The sequence below is a fragment of the Megachile rotundata genome, chromosome 1 (assembly GCF_050947335.1).
Source record: "Megachile rotundata isolate GNS110a chromosome 1, iyMegRotu1, whole genome shotgun sequence".
Lineage (NCBI taxonomy): Eukaryota > Metazoa > Arthropoda > Insecta > Hymenoptera > Megachilidae > Megachile > Megachile rotundata.
Window position 1 is genome coordinate 20,723,559 of NC_134983.1, and position 18,319 is coordinate 20,741,877.

At 34.6% G+C, this 18,319-nt stretch overlaps 1 protein-coding gene across 1 annotated transcript in view; it reads left to right on the forward strand.

The window, feature by feature from the left end:
- stumps (DBB domain-containing protein stumps) overlaps positions 1 to 18,187 on the forward strand; it is a 62,369-nt gene extending 44,182 nt beyond the window's left edge. The window contains exons 7-19 of the mRNA XM_076530280.1: positions 11,202 to 11,361; positions 11,543 to 11,924; positions 12,354 to 12,650; positions 13,016 to 13,151; positions 13,528 to 13,718; positions 14,197 to 14,266; positions 14,425 to 14,730; positions 14,838 to 15,257; positions 15,358 to 15,477; positions 15,590 to 15,684; positions 15,752 to 15,971; positions 16,145 to 16,699; positions 17,015 to 18,187. Of these exons, the coding sequence (XP_076386395.1) occupies positions 11,202 to 11,361; positions 11,543 to 11,924; positions 12,354 to 12,650; positions 13,016 to 13,151; positions 13,528 to 13,718; positions 14,197 to 14,266; positions 14,425 to 14,730; positions 14,838 to 15,257; positions 15,358 to 15,477; positions 15,590 to 15,684; positions 15,752 to 15,971; positions 16,145 to 16,699; positions 17,015 to 17,031 (2,969 nt within the window). The 3' untranslated portion in view covers positions 17,032 to 18,187. The remainder of the gene's footprint in view (positions 1 to 11,201; positions 11,362 to 11,542; positions 11,925 to 12,353; positions 12,651 to 13,015; positions 13,152 to 13,527; positions 13,719 to 14,196; positions 14,267 to 14,424; positions 14,731 to 14,837; positions 15,258 to 15,357; positions 15,478 to 15,589; positions 15,685 to 15,751; positions 15,972 to 16,144; positions 16,700 to 17,014) is intronic.
- Positions 18,188 to 18,319: the final 132 nt, after the last annotated feature.

Sequence of the window (18,319 nt, forward strand, 5' to 3'; positions counted from 1 at the left end):
AATATACTGTAATTGGTGACCTTTAGAAACTACAATCTTTGGTTCTAGCGGACCCTTTGTCGCTCTTTTTATATCACCCTTTTTGTCTGATTGACAACCGTTATTTTTAATGCACTTCACTTTTTATCTACAATTCTTTCCTGTAATTTTAAGTTTGTTTATCGAGACACGTTAATAATTTTCAAAGTATAAGAGATATTTCAATTGCTATAAAACAGTAGTTATAATTATAATGACTTACTAATTAGTAACAATGGATAATGCAACGCACAATTAACGTTCATAAAAAGAAAAGTTTTACAAGAACGATTACGGTAGTCTCGAACGACGGGCCAGAATTGCGTCAATCGCCGACAGCTGTTGCATACGAAAATCCGTATTAGCGAATGAAATCGTGCATCTGCGTGCGAAGGAACTATATGTATGCTGCATCAACGGTCTCGAAACTGTCTAGTAAACGGCAGTCGGCACGGCGGCGGAAATAGGAGCTCGTAAAAGGCAGCCGCCTAAAACCGACTGGCTGGAATTTCGATTTCTCCGTGAATGGGCTCCCTGTTCAAGGTTTTTCGTTGAGAAAATCTCTCTACGAAACCTTCGCGATCGTGCTTCCACGTAAAGTGCGCCTACTCTACGTGTGAAGATCCTTTGTGACTCACGAGTCGGTATCAAGTGCCTTGAGCACCGTTTAGTTTTCATCGCTTTCGGAAATAATTATGGGCTACTTGACGACTTTACACGACTCCTAGCCTTTGTCTATAATCATAATTTCTCAGACTTTCGAATAACTATTTAAAGAAGCTTGATAGCTTTATTCGTCTTTTAAAAACTGGAAGAAACAGCTTTGAAAGACTGTTTGTTCCACGACACGTTCTGCAGAAATTGCTATTTATTTAGGATGCGCGAGTTTCCACGATTTTTCTTATCTCTGACGATAGCGACGTCTAGAGTTTAACGCATCTGCGTCCGGCAATTGCATTCAAATGATACAGACGTTTCTCGGAGAACGACTTTGTAAAACGAAGCGCATCTCGCACCGGGCGTTTCTTCCTTAATTAACTCGATTAACGTTTAATTAAACCGAGTCGCAACAAAGTGCGATGCTATCGAGTTCCATTTTCGAAACGTAGCTCGTTCCCTAACGCCGTGTTTTATCGTCTTTTAATTCATTATTATTCAAAGTCGGAAATAATTGGTCTCGAACGAGAATTTCTTAGTATTCGTTTTAATAGTCATTTCCTATTCCAATGAAATAACGAGGCAACCGGAAGAACCATATGAAGCGTACATCACTCTTAGGCTTTTTTTTTGTTTTGTTAAAACCTGTCTGAAATCAATGACCTTCTGAAACCAATAAATATAATATAGGTATAAAAGATACAATAGATATAATAAATATAATAGATGTAATAGATATAATAAATAAAATAAATATAATAGATGTACAAGTGTGACATTATTCATTGACACACTAGTAGACATCTATTAAAGTATCGCCTTATTTATTTTACTTTCAATGAAATGAAATTAACAATTGAACATTAATGAACGTTTCGTTAAACATTTGCCTTTCGTTTCGTACAACAACAAGCAACAACCCTCCATTTTTTCTATGAAGTACAAATAAAATTTCACGACACGTTTCGCGACCACGTGTATTCCCAAAATATTTGAATGCAGCGTCTGCGCAGTGGCGCGCGCAGGCCAGCGCGCATGCGCGCGATCCACGGAGTTCTCCGAACGCATCTCCCGAAACAACCCTCGTGAGATGTTCAGTGACGAGGCGCGCCGCGCTCCAGCCAGACGTTGTGTTGTATGTTTTTTATTTTCTCGTTTTCGCGTGCATCCCTCCGGATTTCTCATTAAAATTTATACTTTCCTCTCGGCTTGGAAAAAGCATCTGTATTCGATATCGAGTGTCTCTTCGCACACAGAGTTGGTGCATATATGGAGTACGAACTTTTTCACGGGATACAAGATGATTAGTTGTTATTGAAAGACGATTTTGAATTTCGATCATTAGCGTGAAGTAAGAATTGGGAAAATGAAAATCAAGGAGGAGAACCATTATGCGAAGAGAAGCATGGAGTACTTCGGTAATATATTTTTTTTTATTTTTATATTATAGATGGTATTGTTAACTAATATTAATATTGAGTATAGGTGATTGTGGTTAGTTTTGGATTATTTTGTAGTTGATTTGTAAGAACTAACTAATATTTCATTGCTTATGCAAGGTCGTCAGAGGAAGTCATTAAACGCCATGAGTCCCTCGACACGAATTCTATATACTAATAGGAATATTACTAAAAATATTACTAAAGTAAGATGAAGTTTAATATTAATTTTTGCAAGCAATAATAGAGCGATGATTTCCTGAATAATTAAAAAGATAGCGTGTCGTCTCGCTAGAGTATCTGACGTGCCAAAAAATCATCAATTCCATTAATTAAAGCTGTTGATTTCAAACGATTCTCGAAACACCGTCGTCTTCAATTAAGAGAAATTCCAGTGATTCCCATTAAGGCACGCCTTATTGTTTACAAATGTGCTCCAGTGTTCCATATAACGTTTTAGGGGTGCGTTTAAAAATATCTGAAATCAGCATTCAACGACCGGTTCGATTAAAAATTTTAATTAGTCGTGACGTTGTTCCGAGTCGATGAAAAATGTATGATTTGAACATTGTTAATTAAAAAGATAGACTTGGGACCGTATTTGAAAAGGGACGTGCGTAAAACGGAAGATTTGGAGAGTTGCACGGTTTCAATCTTTTTCCTGTGATTTTTGCTTATTGATAATTTATTTAAGAAACAGTAATTTGAACAAAACATTATCATAATTTATTATGTGTAATATTTAATCGTACAGTAATATTGAAATGGAAATTTTTATTTATATAATAATTTTTAAATGATGATATTCACTTGTAAAATAAAATTTAAACGATAGTATACGTTTATATAACAATATTCAAATGATAATTGTTCAGATAAAATACAAGAAACTAATATTGTATGTATAAAATATCTTCAGTAGGCTTTTCACTAAATACATACATAAAAATACTCAAATTATATTAACTAATATAATAATATTCAAATAATAATTATTCAGATAAAATACAAGAAACATGCAGCATGCATGAAGTATCTTCAGTATGCTTTTCACTAAATACATACATAAAAATACCCATAATATATTAACTAATATAATAAAATACATATAATAATTATTCAGATAAAATACAAGAAACATGCAGCATGCATGAAGTATCTTCAGTAGACTCTTCACTAATATATACATAAAAATACTCAAATCATATTAACTAATATAATAAAATACAAAAAATAATTATTCAGATAAAATACAAGAAACATGCAGCATGCATGAACCGTCCTCAGGCTCCTCACTAATACGAACACCCTTCCGTTCGTTTCCGCACGAATTTTAACAAGAAACGATTCAGATGTACGAGAGATGAAATCCAGGAATCTCGAGGCGATTATTTATAAAGCGTCCTTGAAGAATTCCAACAGAAACATTTTCGAAAAGAACATTGTCGTCCTGATGCACCCGATGCGCAGGATATGCAGTATGCTAATTGTATGCGAGGGCCTGCGCTCCGTGCCGAATACAAATGGCGCCTGGGTGCCATCATCTTCGCGCCATTCTAGCCTTTTACACTCTTGCTTGCCTATTGCTTGCTTCCAACTGCCTTTCATTTATTCTTTCAGTTTTCTCTCTCGAGTTTCTGCTTGAGAATTTCTTTTATAATATATTTATGGAAAATTATTATTTTTTAAGAGAAGTTTCTTCATTTTTGGATTTAATATTTCGTTCTTTAGAAATTAGAGATAGAAATTTAAGTTTAACCCCTTGCCTTTGACGAGTCTCACTCATAGCTCAAATGTAATAAAACCTTGCTTTAATTTTTAATACTCTTCAACTCTTAGGTACAACTATAATTTGTGTAGTCAAGGATCACTGAATATAAAATACTCATAACATTTTCATTTTCTTTGTTTGTTTTAATATTATAACTATGAATAGTTAGTTTTGACTGACACAAAGGATTAAGTTAAATATCAAGTTTACAAACTGCAGGTTTGAAAATTTACAAAAATCAAAAATAAAAAAATTAAAACTTTGAACATTCAGATTAAGAAGATCGTCAACGTTAAATTTAATCATTTAAGTTAAATATCGAGTTTGGAGATATATCAAGTTTACAAACTGCAGGTTTGAAAATTTACAAAAATCAAAAATAAAAAATTAAAAGTTTGAGTGTTCAGATTAAGAAGATCGTCAACGTTAAATTTAATCATTTAAGTTAAATATCGAGTTTGGAGATATATCAAGTTTACAAACTGCAGGTTTGAAAATTTACAAAAATCAAAAATAAAAAATTAAAAGTTTGAGTGTTCAGATTAAGAAGATCGTCAACGTTAAATTTAATCATTTAAGTTAAATATCGAGTTTGGAGATATATCAAGTTTACAAACTGCAGGTTTGAAAATTTACAAAAATCAAAAATAAGAAAATTAAAAGTTTGAACATTCAGATCAATAAAGTTGTCAACATTAAACCTCCTAACCCACATCAAACAATCTAACATCAAATTTAATTGCTCTATCTTCATCTTCGCATTGCACCAAGTCTTCCCTGTTCTTCTAACAAACATTCAAAATTTTAAAAATAAACTCTATGAAAAGAAAACAGAGAATGAGTACTCGGTTAGTAATTCAAAGCTCGTCCCCCTTAATTATGGTCATCGTCTAATTTCTGAGTCCGTACATGAAAACAATGACGCGAATCGAGGGGTGATCGAGAGTGGGGCGATTCGAATTCGATGGTCATTCCAGCGGTGTCGAATCGACCCTCGGATCCGATCGAACCGTTCAGTCGTCGACGATAAATCAAAGGTGTCGTTCAATCCTCCCGTTTTGACCCACTCGCGTTTCGATGAACAAAAATGTGAACGGAGGGTGTTAACTTACGAGCGATTTTTTAGAGCGCGAAATGGCCGAAAAGTTTGTCCTGCAGAAAAATATGGCAAACACGTGCGAAACACCGCGTTCGCGACGACGAAACAGGCCGAACTTTTTGGATTTGTCCAACATCACCAGTGAGTGTCGTTCTCTTCCTAATTTATGTATTTCTTTCGATATTTTTTGCCTCTCGTTTGCGTTCTGTGAGGCATCGTGTGATTATTTGTGACATCTTTAAGGAGTATCTGACACCTGTGGGACAAACACGGTTATTTGTGAGACACTTTTCTTGGAATCTTATGCTCGAAGGGTGTGTGCCATTTTTTCTCTCTTTTGATCGGTGGGGGTTTTTCCCTGTAATTTATGTATTTCTTTGGATTTTTTATTTTCTTTGTATTTTGGAAATTTGGTTATTTGTGGGGCATTTTTTAGGACTTATAGTTGGAAGGTAGATGCACTTTTATTTCTGTTAGCTTCTTTTATTTCGTTCGTAATTTTTTACATTTCCATTCGTTCCATTCGTTTGTGTAATTTTTTTAATTTCGTTGCTAAATTGTATTTATAATATCTCTTTTTGTTTTATTCTTAATTAGTGTATTTCTGCAGATCTTACATGTTGTGTATTTTTATTTACACTTTGTGAAAAAATTTCGATTTGTAGTTGAAGACTGTATTATTTCATTTTGAGATAATTTCGTAACTGAACGTTCGATAAATGAACATTGCTCCTCGATCGATAAAATCACTGTTGTTTTGTAAAATAGTGAAGTAAGAATGAAGTATAAGGCAAAGGCAATTCTGAGTCTCGAATGACCGAGAATAGAAAGTCTGTTTATACAAAGATATATTAAGAAGTGCATCGAGAACTCTTATGAAGCTTACCCCTTACTCACCGAAATATAGTACTCGGATCTAGTAAACAGACAATAAACATATTAAAATATAAATTGAACTCTTCATGAAGAGCAAAAAATAATTAATCAATAACAATTTAATTTTTGCAAAATTTTCAGAATCCACATTCATTGAATTTGACAAACTTTATAATTTTGATTAACATTGAATTTGACTTTGATAAACATTTGACAACATAGACATCTGAAAATGAGTCATTATAAAAATATTTTCTATAGAAATACACTTGATGAGTAAATAAATTTGACTCATAAATGTTTAGAATCCACATTCATTGAATTTGACAAACTTTATAATTTTGATGAACACTGAATTTGACTTTGATAAACATTTGACAACATAAATATCTGAAAACAATTTGTTATAAAAATATTTTCTATTGAAATACACTTGATAACTAAATAAATTTGACTCATAAATGTTACTCATTATTATAAAAATATATAATTAAACAATATTTATAAAATATTTAATAGAATATCACTTGCAAGATTTTTACTGTAAAATATTTCATCAACCTTGATAATTAATAGTACTAACTATGTCTCCGACAGAGTTACTGAATTTCAAAGAATGAAAACTGATATTAAAAAAAAAATATATAATTAAACAATATTTATAAAATATTTAATACAATATCACTTGCAAGATTTTTACTGTAAAATATTTCATCAACCTTGATAATTAATAGTACCTAACTATGTTTCCAACAGAGTTATTGAATTTCAAAGAACGAAAACCGATATGAAAAAAAAATATATAATTAAACAATATTTATAAAATATTTAATACAATATCACTTGCAAGATTTTCACTGTAAAATATTTCATCAACCTTGATAATTAATAGTACTAACTATGTCTCCGACAGAGTTAATGAATTTCAAAGAACGAAGACTGAAATGAAAAAAAAAATATATAATTAAACAATATTTATAAAATATTTAATACAATATCATTTTCAAGATTTTTACTGTAAAATATTTCATCAACCTTGATAATTAATAGTACTAACTATGTCTCCGACAGAGTTAATGAATTTCAAAGAATGAAAACTGATATTAAAAAAAAAATATATAATTAAACAATATTTATAAAATATTTAATACAATATCATTTTCAAGATGTTTACTGTAAAGTATTTCATCAACCTTGATAATTAATAGTACTAACTATGTCTCCGACAGAGTTACTGAATTTCAAAGAACGAAAACTGATATGAAAAAAAAATAGTGTTGCAATACCAGTCTTTTTCTGTACACCGTTTCGTGACACGATTGAAACACACGCTCTTCGCATTAGATTTTCCAAAAGCGTTCTCGTTATTGCGCTTCCTGTGGAGCAAGATCGTGTTACGAACACATAACGGCCTAGCGACTTTAATCGTTCGCAACTATTAATTCGGTGGAAGACCGGATACGCCGAAAACGGAAGCCACGTGCGTCACGTAGCGAACGCAACAAACACCGACGCCGATATATCGCCTCCAAGTAGGGAAAGGAAGATTTTTTCGATCCTCGATTCTTTTATACAAAAATTCTCAAACTCCTCTTACAATTTAATTTAAGAACATATAAAATTAAATGGAATTTGTTGTTGTTTATAATGGACTGAGTTGTAAGAATTTCACTATGATAATTTTAAATATTTTTGTGATAAGAATTTTAAATAATTCTACAATTTCTATGACATTTTTTGTGATCACCAAAAACATGGTTGGACGTGGTTAAAAATTTAAGAAGATAATTTTATGTGAAGGAGAGGAAAATTGGACTCAAACTGACTTACAAGAAAGCTTACAATAATTCAGCAGGTTCATAGTAAAATATTAAAATAGTATATTTACTATGAAAGGAATATTGAAACAAACATGAATATAACTTGAAGTATAACTACAACAAATTTATACTAAAAATTTCTTATTTAAAATATGAGTTCAGTAACACATAAAACGATTCACTGACTGACCCCAAAAATTCACCCCAATCCCAAAATAAAGAAGAAGTGAAAACCCCGAAAAGAAGTGAAAACCCCCAAAAGAAGTGAAAATCCCAAAAACAAATAAAAATCCCAAAAAGAAGTCAAAACAACAAAACAGCCTTTGAAGGAATCGATTCGCACAGAAGTACAAATTGTCCCCGACTTAAATCGTTATCACTGCCCATGTGGAAACCGTAAAACCTTCAACCGATGCGCACCCCGAACGACGGGTTAACGTTTCCGTTGTGCTCTACGGATGGAAACCACGTGTTACGAACCCGGAAACGAACCCTTCTTCGCACCGCCTGTAGTCTTCTTCTATTCTTAACGGCACGTTTATTTATCCGCGGTTTCCATGGAAAACCATGCACGCACCAATGGGGTTGAAAAATGGAAGTTTACCCCGTGCTTGATTATTTTCAGATCTTCTGTGTACGTGCCCTGAAGACAACGTAAACCTTCTCGTTTTTCCGTGTTTCTCATAATTTTAATTTAGGTATATTATGCTTTTTTAAATTATTGTTAATAAATTTTGGGAAATTTTACTAATCCTTGTTACTGATTATATTTATTTCGTGATGATATTTTATATTATTAACACTAGAACTACCGACGTTAAATGTTCGTTTGTAGAAGAATGAAAAGGGAAATAAATACTAAAGCATCAAGTAACATGTAGAACTAGTTTTTACCTCAACAAAATATGACAGATATTTCTATAAAATCATGACAATAAAATTTTGTAATATAAAATGAAAAATCTGAAAACAGTCATTATGACTGGTTGGTAGTATTGTGTTTCTCTATGCATAATATTGGGTGTCTCGATAAAATAAGGTATTATTATTAAACATAAAAATGATAGCAAAAATATTAAAAATTAATTCATTCTAATGATGGTCATTTTGAACATCTGTCATTTTAAAGTAGCCAACATAGTATTAACTTAAAGTCTGTTAATTTTATGTATTCAATTTTATGTGCAATAAACACATACATTTTATCAAGACACCCTATATTTATGTGTTATAGTATCTTTATAGTTATCATTATACTTATCTTTATTTTCATGAATCCACCATAAACACATAAATTAAATATTTAATTATTGAATTACTTGACGTACAGCTATCAAAGCAATATTTATGATAACAAGTGAACGACGAAAAGTTTAACGACAGATACTCCACGTTACTAAAAAATCGACAAGTTAAATCGATAACAGACATTTCGTCGAAAGTTCCACATTTTAAAATTCTTTTTCCGATAGAACAGTCGATAACGCGTGGTTTATTATGCCAAAAAAAATGTAACTCTTTCCGGTTATTTTCGGCCGCAGGGATCGTGAACCCCTGCGTTTCCAGTCGGCTTCTGGTAGATATCGATATCGGTTGGCACAAAAGCCTCGTTGTACGAGAAAGACGCTGGTTATGGAAAACAAATGACTGCATTAATTATACCATTGTACGATAAACTTGCAAACTAGTTCGATATGTGATCAAGTGAGCGTCCATTTTATTGGCGTCCGCCATTTTATGAGCGATTTCAAGGTTACGAAAGCTATACTTAACCCTTTGCGCTCGATAGGTGACTCTCAGTCCATTTTATTTAATATAATAATTAAGAACAAGAATTTTTAACTGATTCTTTGATATGACACTTGTGATGTAGAAACATAGTGAAACAAAGTCGATATGTGATCAAGTGAGCGTCCATTTTATTGGCGTCCGCCATTTTATGAGCGATTTCAAGGTTACGAAAGCTATACTTAACCCTTTGCGCTCGAGAGGTGACTCTCGATCCATTTTATTTAATATAATAATTAAGAACAAGAATTTTTAACTGATTCTATGATATGACACTTGTGATGTATAAATATAATGAAATAAAAAATAGTGGAAATCATTAGTAGAGAAATAATAACCTCAAAGAAAATTCAGATAACTTTTTAACTAAGTTTCAAAGTTACTGTTTGTTACTGTGTATATTTTTTGCAATTCTCTCTATCTTCTTGCAATTTATTTGTACTCATTCTCTGTCATTTCGGTCTCGGAACTTAATCAATTACGTGCCGACATTTTCGTGTGTCAACGTATCTCCGAATTAATCGGACAACTTGGTGGCTCGGTTTTCTCAAATAACGAGGAACAAACGCATTAGACGAGCATTATTTCATTAGCCCCGTCGGGGAAGAGCATTCTCGCGTGTCTCGTGTCGCATTAAGCGAAATTGAACGCGGTTGACCCATGGGGGAAGAAAAAAACTAAAGCAAGGTGTGCCTTCCTGTTAATACTTTAATAGCTCCATGAAATTAAGCTTGCTGTTAATTAAAACCCGTACACCTGTATACTTTCATCGGACACAAAGTCGTCTTGTTCCTTTTGTTGTGAACTTTTAATAAAAAGTTAGAATAAAGTCAGCCTTAAAGAAAAAGACTTAAAGAAGAAGACTTAAAGAAGAAGACTTAAATAAGAAGACTTAAAGAAGAAGACTTAAAGAAGACTTAAATAAGAACATTTAAATAAGACAACTTGAATAAGAAGACTTAAATTAGAACACTTAAGTAAGAAGACTTAAATAAGAACACTTAAATAAGAAGACTTAAAGAACACTTAAATAAGAACATTTAAATAAGACAACTTAAATAAGAAGACTTAAATAAGAACATTTAACTAAGAAGACTTATATAAGAAGACTTAAATAAGAACATTTAAATAAGAAGACTTAAATAAGAACATTTAACTAAGAAGACTTATATAAGAAGACTTAAATAAGAAGACTTAAATAAGAAGACTTAGAGAAGAAGACTTAAATAAGAACATTTAAATAAGACAACTTAAATAAGAAGACTTAAATAAGAACATTTAACTAAGAAGACTTATATAAGAAGACTTAAATAAGAAGACTTAAATAAAAACACTTAAATAAGAACACTTAAATAAGAACACTTAAATAAAAACACTTAAATAAAAAGACTTAAATAAAAACACTTAAATAAAAACACTTAAATAAGAAGACTTAAATAAGAACACTTAAATAAAAACACTTAAATAAGAACACTTAAATAAAAACACTTAAATAAGAAGACTTAAATAAGAACACTTAAATAAAAACACTTAAAGAAGACTTAAATAAGAAGACTTGATAGCAAAACTTGTGCAAAAAACATTGCACTCAGACTCAGTCACTTCAACAATGTAATTAATGTTCTTCCACTGAAAGCTACTTTGAGTGCTTAAATACTCTCGAATGTTTCTCATACAAATTTGAATATTTCACTACACCTTCAGATTACATAAATTGATTTTAATTCTTGCAGGGTCCCGTTCAGCGACCGGGTTGTCCAAGATCGACTCTCATCCCGAAGATGACGTGCTCTTCGTGTCCAGCAAAGACAGCGAGATCTCGAGTCTGTGGGTCAATTATCTCACAGCTTGTTTCGAGCAGATCAGCAGGCAGCAGGGCCGACCGCCTTTCAAGTAATTATTTAATTATAAAGAAGAAATTTGTGAATTCAGAAATAATTGCTCATATAACATAACAGATATGTTAAGTAGATGTTTTAGCAGATATGTTAATCCACATATAGTCTACTCATAATCTATAATATTATACATAATACAGTACAACATATTTGACAAAAAATATTCTTCCTTGCAGAGTACGTCACATCACAGTCGAGGAATCCCCAGCCATCGAAGAAAGGATTCGATCCGCTCGTCTGCAGATCGTCGTCGTGTGTCCAGTACTTCTGGAACGAATACAAAGTCGTCCAGAACAGGCGACAAACTTATCAAGACAGCTGATCGCGGATAAGGTCCTGGCGATGATGCTAGGTGTACACGACAGCCACATCACCGACACCCACAAGTCCATCCTGGTCTCGTATAATCAGTGGAGGAAGTTCTTCGTGAAGGATCAGGACGAGACTTTCGTTGGAGAATTGCTGGGAGCTGCTGTTGGGATCCTCGGCACCACTCCGCCTCCTGCGTTGAGGAGCGACAAGACTGCGTTCTCTGTGCATCCGAAGAAAGTTAAATTGGTAAATAATAGCTGGGAGATCTTTAAAGTAATTGTTGGCCAACTATATTGCTGGCTTTGAAGTTTAGTAAGTGATGGTATAAAATTAATAATAATTTTTGACCTTACCTATATTTATTTTAAAGTTAAAATTTAATAAAATAATATTAGTTAAAATTCAAAATTATCTCAATTTTCTGGCAACAGTTCTGATGCTAATTCTTAAGCTTCAGATTAAAAATATCAGAAAAATCTTGAATTCAAGATGTGAATATCTTAACTTCCTTATTCGGGTCCAAGTTCAAATGTCCCCTGACTGGTTCAGTATTTAATGATATTCTAGGTATTCGTCGATAATTCCCAACAGAACCAAAAGATAAGGATATGGGTAGAAAGATACCGATCACGGTTCCCAAGGAACATGTTTGACTATAAGATTAATGGATTTCAGGGTCACAACAGAATAATCGCCTTGCTGAACGACCCTATGAGGCCGGAGGACAACGTATCGGTAATCGTCGATCGCTGCGGCGAGGCGATCGATATCGCCCACGTGAAGAGGAGAAATCCCTACACCCTGCAGTTCTCCATTCCCGAGAGATGTCTTGAGGTATCCATGTTGGTCGGCGTTAGGATATCCAAGAACGGGTGTCCTCTAGGTGTTAAGCAGGTCAAGTGCGAGAGCAGGCTCAGGGAACTCGATCAGATCCTTCGGGCTCACGACAATCCCTTGGAATTCATGTGTCAGGTAAAATATACTTGGAACGAGCTGAAAGTTTTCAGAATGAAACCAATTTGAGAATTCAATTCTCTTTCTTTTCGAGTATTTGAAGAGCATTTGAGGAATTTGGGAAGGTTGAGGATTTAGGGATTACAGAGATATGCAGATTGTAGAAGTTTACATATGAATGTATACATATGTGAAAGTTTACATATGAATGTATACATATGTGAAAGTTTACATATGAATGTATGCATATGTAGAAGTTTGACAATTCAGGATATTTGGAAATTTAAGTTTCACTATTGCTATGATTCTCAAAACTTTCAGTGGCTCATAACACATGTTTATTACAATGTAATTTTTATTTATTAAATTCTTAATTTGTGCAGACGTTTGGCTTCAATCCTGGGGACCGCGAACAGCTGGACAACTGGATGGTCCACGCGTTTCAACGAAACGTCCCTCCTCACTTTAATCTCTTGTCCACACCCAGTGGTGTGGTATCCACTCAAAGAGTCCACTCGAGTGAGTATTGTTTTCTTCAACCATGTAATCCAACTTTACATTAACATTCAACCCTTTGTTCACTATGCTGCTAGGAAGAATAGTTGGTAAGGATGAACAATTAACACATTTTAAATATACTTCCTTCATCATCCTCTCAGACACTGTAAACTTGAATCTTTGTCACATAAACTTTGCAAGAGAAATTCAAAGAAAAAGCAGTATTAAGTTTACTATCATTTAATGAGCTAATTAATACCTCAACTGGAACAAGTTCAATATAATTCACATATGTTGAATAACGTATATCATAATTCTGTGTCTAAAGTATATAAATAAAAATAGTCAATAAATTAAGAAATAAAAAGTAGCTTGAAATATTAATGTTTTGGTACAGGTCCTGAAGAAAACCCAACGTTGCTGCATTTCGCTGCTCGCTTCGGCCTGGAGAGACTAGCCTGGCAATTACTGGAATGTCCAGGTGGTGACATAGCATGCGATCTGAGGAATGTGTCGGAATTGACCCCTGCGGATCTTGCGGAACAAGCAGGACACGCGAGACTGGCACATCAACTTCGTGGCTACATGGTACAAAAACATCGCCTTTAAACGACGTCACAGTTAGTCCAATGGAACCGGTACTTCCGCGATATTTCTCTATTCCTACATGCAAATGTCCCTCGGGTAGTCTGCTTTCATCCACTGATCCCTACAAACTGTAACTTTCCATTTGTAAAGATCACAGTATATTCAATTACTTCCTACGCATTTCCTACTTCACTTGAAACTCATGTTTATAGTAACTTAACACATTCGCCTCACATCTTATCAAATCAGTGGCTGTTATATTTATATGCAAACATAATACTGTCATAATCTCAACGCCAAGAAATAGTAAATAAGGTCTTAAATAAAAAAATTCACTGTTGAGAATTATTCAGTCAGTAGTAGAATCATATATTGATTTATAAAATGCAGATCATTTTAGAAACCTTCAGTGAACTAACTGGTATCTTGCTTTTGCATTGCATGTTTCGGGCTGCACCTTGAATCCGCGGGTTCACAGCAAATGAACGAGTTCACCAACATGTACAGCTACCTAAAGGTGATCAGCGAAACAACAGACCAACCAGCAAGTGAGTGTTCTTTACAATTTTATATTTTTAAAATATATGGCCAGTTATTGTCAGACAAGTTGACCAAAGTTCGATTAAATGATCCAATTAAGATTACAAGGGCTACGTTGTAAGTTTAGGACTGAGAATAAATAGGATCGAACCGAAATGATTTATAGGTGCGGACCCATCGACGACTAACACGACAAACGACACCAACGACAAAGAAGATTACTGTCGTCCACGACCTTTGAGCGAAGCTTATTCGGTGCCACCGGCCGCAAGACCAATAACATCTTTAATCTTACCAGGCCAATTACCAGTAACCCCTAACCCGACCACTAGTAACCCCATTGAAGCAAATTACTCCATTGTACCGGCACCGACCCCCGTCGTCGTCAGTCCATCAACACCGACACCCACGACGACCATACCGAACGGCCTTGAGCTACCTCTTCAAGGTTACATGAAAATGCATCCAGCTGGTACGTGCTTCCTGAAGAAATATGTTCCTCTTACTTCATCTGCGTACAAAAGAATAAGAGCTACGCGTTAGAAAATTCTTACACTTGATTTGATTGAAATTTTGAAGGAACCAGAACACCCACATCGAACATACCGAGCCAGCAACCATCGCGCACAGCGACGCCCACTCAGAATCGTCCAGATCACCCCATGCACACTCGAGAGGAGAACAGTCAATCTTCCTGCTCCTACGGCAGAGCAGCCTCGAACTTTAGTACAAAGTCGAGAGAGCCTTCAGGTCCTCAGGACGAGCTTCTTGAAATCATAAACGACTTCAAGAATAACGTGTTCACTATAACCGAGGTGGAGAGACTCGTGGAGAACTGGAGGAACCGCAACGACGTTCAACAGAGCTTCAAAGATAAACAGAGGCAATTGAACGCGATGAGGGAAGAGTACGAGAGAATACAGAAGAAGCTAAAAGATGAAATGAAAGCCCCTACTCCTTTCGATAGGATTCGAAAATTCTTCTCTAAAGGAAAGAAAGGTATTGTCGCACGTTCAGCCACGTGCAAAGTGTTATTCATGCATATTGAGGATTATAATTTTTCCTGGTTTGGTGCATAATACGTCTTATTATTTTATAGATTCAAAGGATTCTGCAAACGGAAGCGACGATTCGTCTTCGACTAACAAACCAGAGACTGTCAATGGTGCTTTGACGGATCGCAGACCAGTCAGCAGTTTGAGTCTTCGCAGCGTTTCAAGTATGAATTTCCCTATTGATATCTGCTCTCCAAGCCCCGAATTATATAATAAAATCTTCCATAGAAGTGTCTTCGAACAGACTCAGAATAAATTATATTTTTATTCTTTTAGGCTCGTCTTCCTCTGGCAGAATGAGTACCGCAAGTGGATGCAGCGGAACCAGTCTAGGCGACAGTGGAACTCATTCTGATACCGAAGACCGAAGAGTTAGTATCTTTTAAAATTACCAAATTTACCACATTTCATTCTTCTAAACAAAAGGAATCTTTCCAGCTGCAAAATGCCAGAGAAGACAAGGCTGGTGTAATGTCATATGAAATACCACCTGCACCAAAACCCTTCACTGGAAGATACTCACCTGCCCTCAGGTACTCTCCTTCCCCTAGATCCTTGCCGGGAAATGACCTTGACCTTAGACCATCGCATCTTGCTTCAAGAACAGAGGACAACGAATATTACATCGCCTTTCCGCCGTCAGGATTGCCTATTCACTGTGAGTCGATATCTGTTATTAATATGCATTCATCTCGATAGCTGAACAATTTCCTACATCTGCTAGTTTATGCTTTAAGAAATTGTAGAAATGTTGAATCTCTTTCTTCTGTTGAATCTCTCTAATTTTAGTTTATAAAAAAGCATCAGTTAACAAAATCAATTATTCAACAGCTTTCAAACCAGAAGGTTCTCTGAAAGAACCTAAAACACCGAATTCACCCTGTGACCACCCCAAGTATCTCGACATGATCCAAAACTCGTCTCCAGCCATGGACACCCCAGAGTCAGAGTCCTGCAGGCAGCCTGGTAACAGCTACGCGAATATCGAGCCGTCTACCTTGAATTCGACACCAATCCCACCACCAGGCATGTGCATTCCCACAAACTACATGAACGTGGCACCAGCGTGTGTCAGCTCGTTCCAGGAACCCGTTCAAGAACAGACTGAGCACTCAGATTCTGGTCACGCTTCTGAATTGTCAAAAAACTCGTCCAAGGAAACCCATTCCGAAGAGGAAAAGGCTAGCGGTAATACCCATGATAAAGGTCAACACGTAGACGACGTTCGTGGCAAGGAAAATGAAGAGTACGTGGAGACAGATTCGGTGAACGGTTCGGAAGGTGTAGATGTGCCGGATACTTGTAAAATGCCGGAGTACATGAACGTTGATGTGTCTCAGGATGTCAAGGTTAAGAAGACACCGGCACCTCCTGTTCCACCACGAGGTAAGATTTTCTTCAGTGTAGAATGATTCAAAGGATTCGTTGAAGTCTATGCAAGGTTCTTCGCATTTTTCTCAAGCTAATCATTTTACTTGGGAAGGGTGATTACTTAATCGGACTTTCATCGTCTCCGCCTTGAATACCTTAAACGGTAGCAGTAATGCAAGCTTTTCACTGTAAGTCATTCTACTTAAGAGCTGACTGATGACCTCATGATTATCTAAGAAATGATTTCAAAAGTGCACTACTATTAGAAATGTATCTCTATGAAAATTGTTATACATAATCACACTCTAATATTCACTTTTCCTGTTACAGTTTCCACGAAGAAGTAAAGAAGAATAGACACGATTGCACCCCTTCGTTTCTCCATTTTCTTCTTCCTTTTAACTGAAGCACGCTCAACTGTTCAACGAGAGTGCCTTACGCGATTGTTTTCCATACAAGTAGTATTCGAGTGTCGTTTGGAGCAGTCAAACAACGTTAATATTCTTCATAATCATTAGTATTAGTAGCGTATTTAAATGTACATGTACCGCGTCGCTTGAAGAAGCATGAAGATCGTAAAATTAATGTATTCCAGGCCTTTGTGTACATTACTTTATGTCTTTTTTCTACTGAATATTCGATGAGGCGTGACTTAATCTGTAGAGAATTCTTTTTATCTTAATATGCGTTTAGTACTGTAGTACTCATTATTATAAAACTGCCTCGAATGCAGAAATAAAATCAATGTATTAGATTATTTTTATTGTTAATAAAACACTATTCATTAATAGTGATGAAAGTGTTGCGAAGAGTTTTAAGACTATGAAGATTTAGGGATCATTTGACTCAATTACCTTAAGCTTTTCAATTTATAAAAGTTTCTCGTTACTGCAAATTTTCAGATCTGGTTACTTTTTAAATATTTTTGATTCGGACAATATTTCCATTTTATCCTGTCTCGCTACAAAAATATTTAAATTTAAATGATCTGATCTGAGAAGCATTCGAGGCTCTTACGTCACTATAAGTTGTATATTAATTAAATAATGCTCGGATCTCGATCCAATAACAAATACAATGCTAGCGAGCGCCAAATCAAAGTTTCATCGTTTGGCAAACTGCCAACGCAAAAAAAAGAAAATGTGTACATATCTACTCTGATTCTAATTATTATAATCCATTGTTTCTTAGTCCAATTCTAGCGATATTTTTATTATTAATAAAAAAAAAAGATTTCTTTCATCGACGTCAAAAAGACTGTAAAACAAAAGCTATCGTTGCGTGATTATTTTACTGTATACTCTATAATTGTTTAATATAAACAATACATTGTACAGGCGTCGAGTTGTTTCTGGAAGAACGACTGAATATGTAACAAGTACCAAGGATGCATTTATCACTTCAATTGTAACGCGTTACTCTAGCCGTTTTACATTATAATCTTTTCCTTTTCTACCTACTTTTTATATTTATGTCTACAGTAATAAATGTGATTATAAAATATGACCGTTGTTTTAATTTAACCCCCCACTGTAGTTAATTAAATTTCCAAAAATCATGAAGTTACATACATGATGATATCAAGCTTGATTTAAACATTTTTCTTCTGTTGTAATTTATACTGAAAGCTACAGG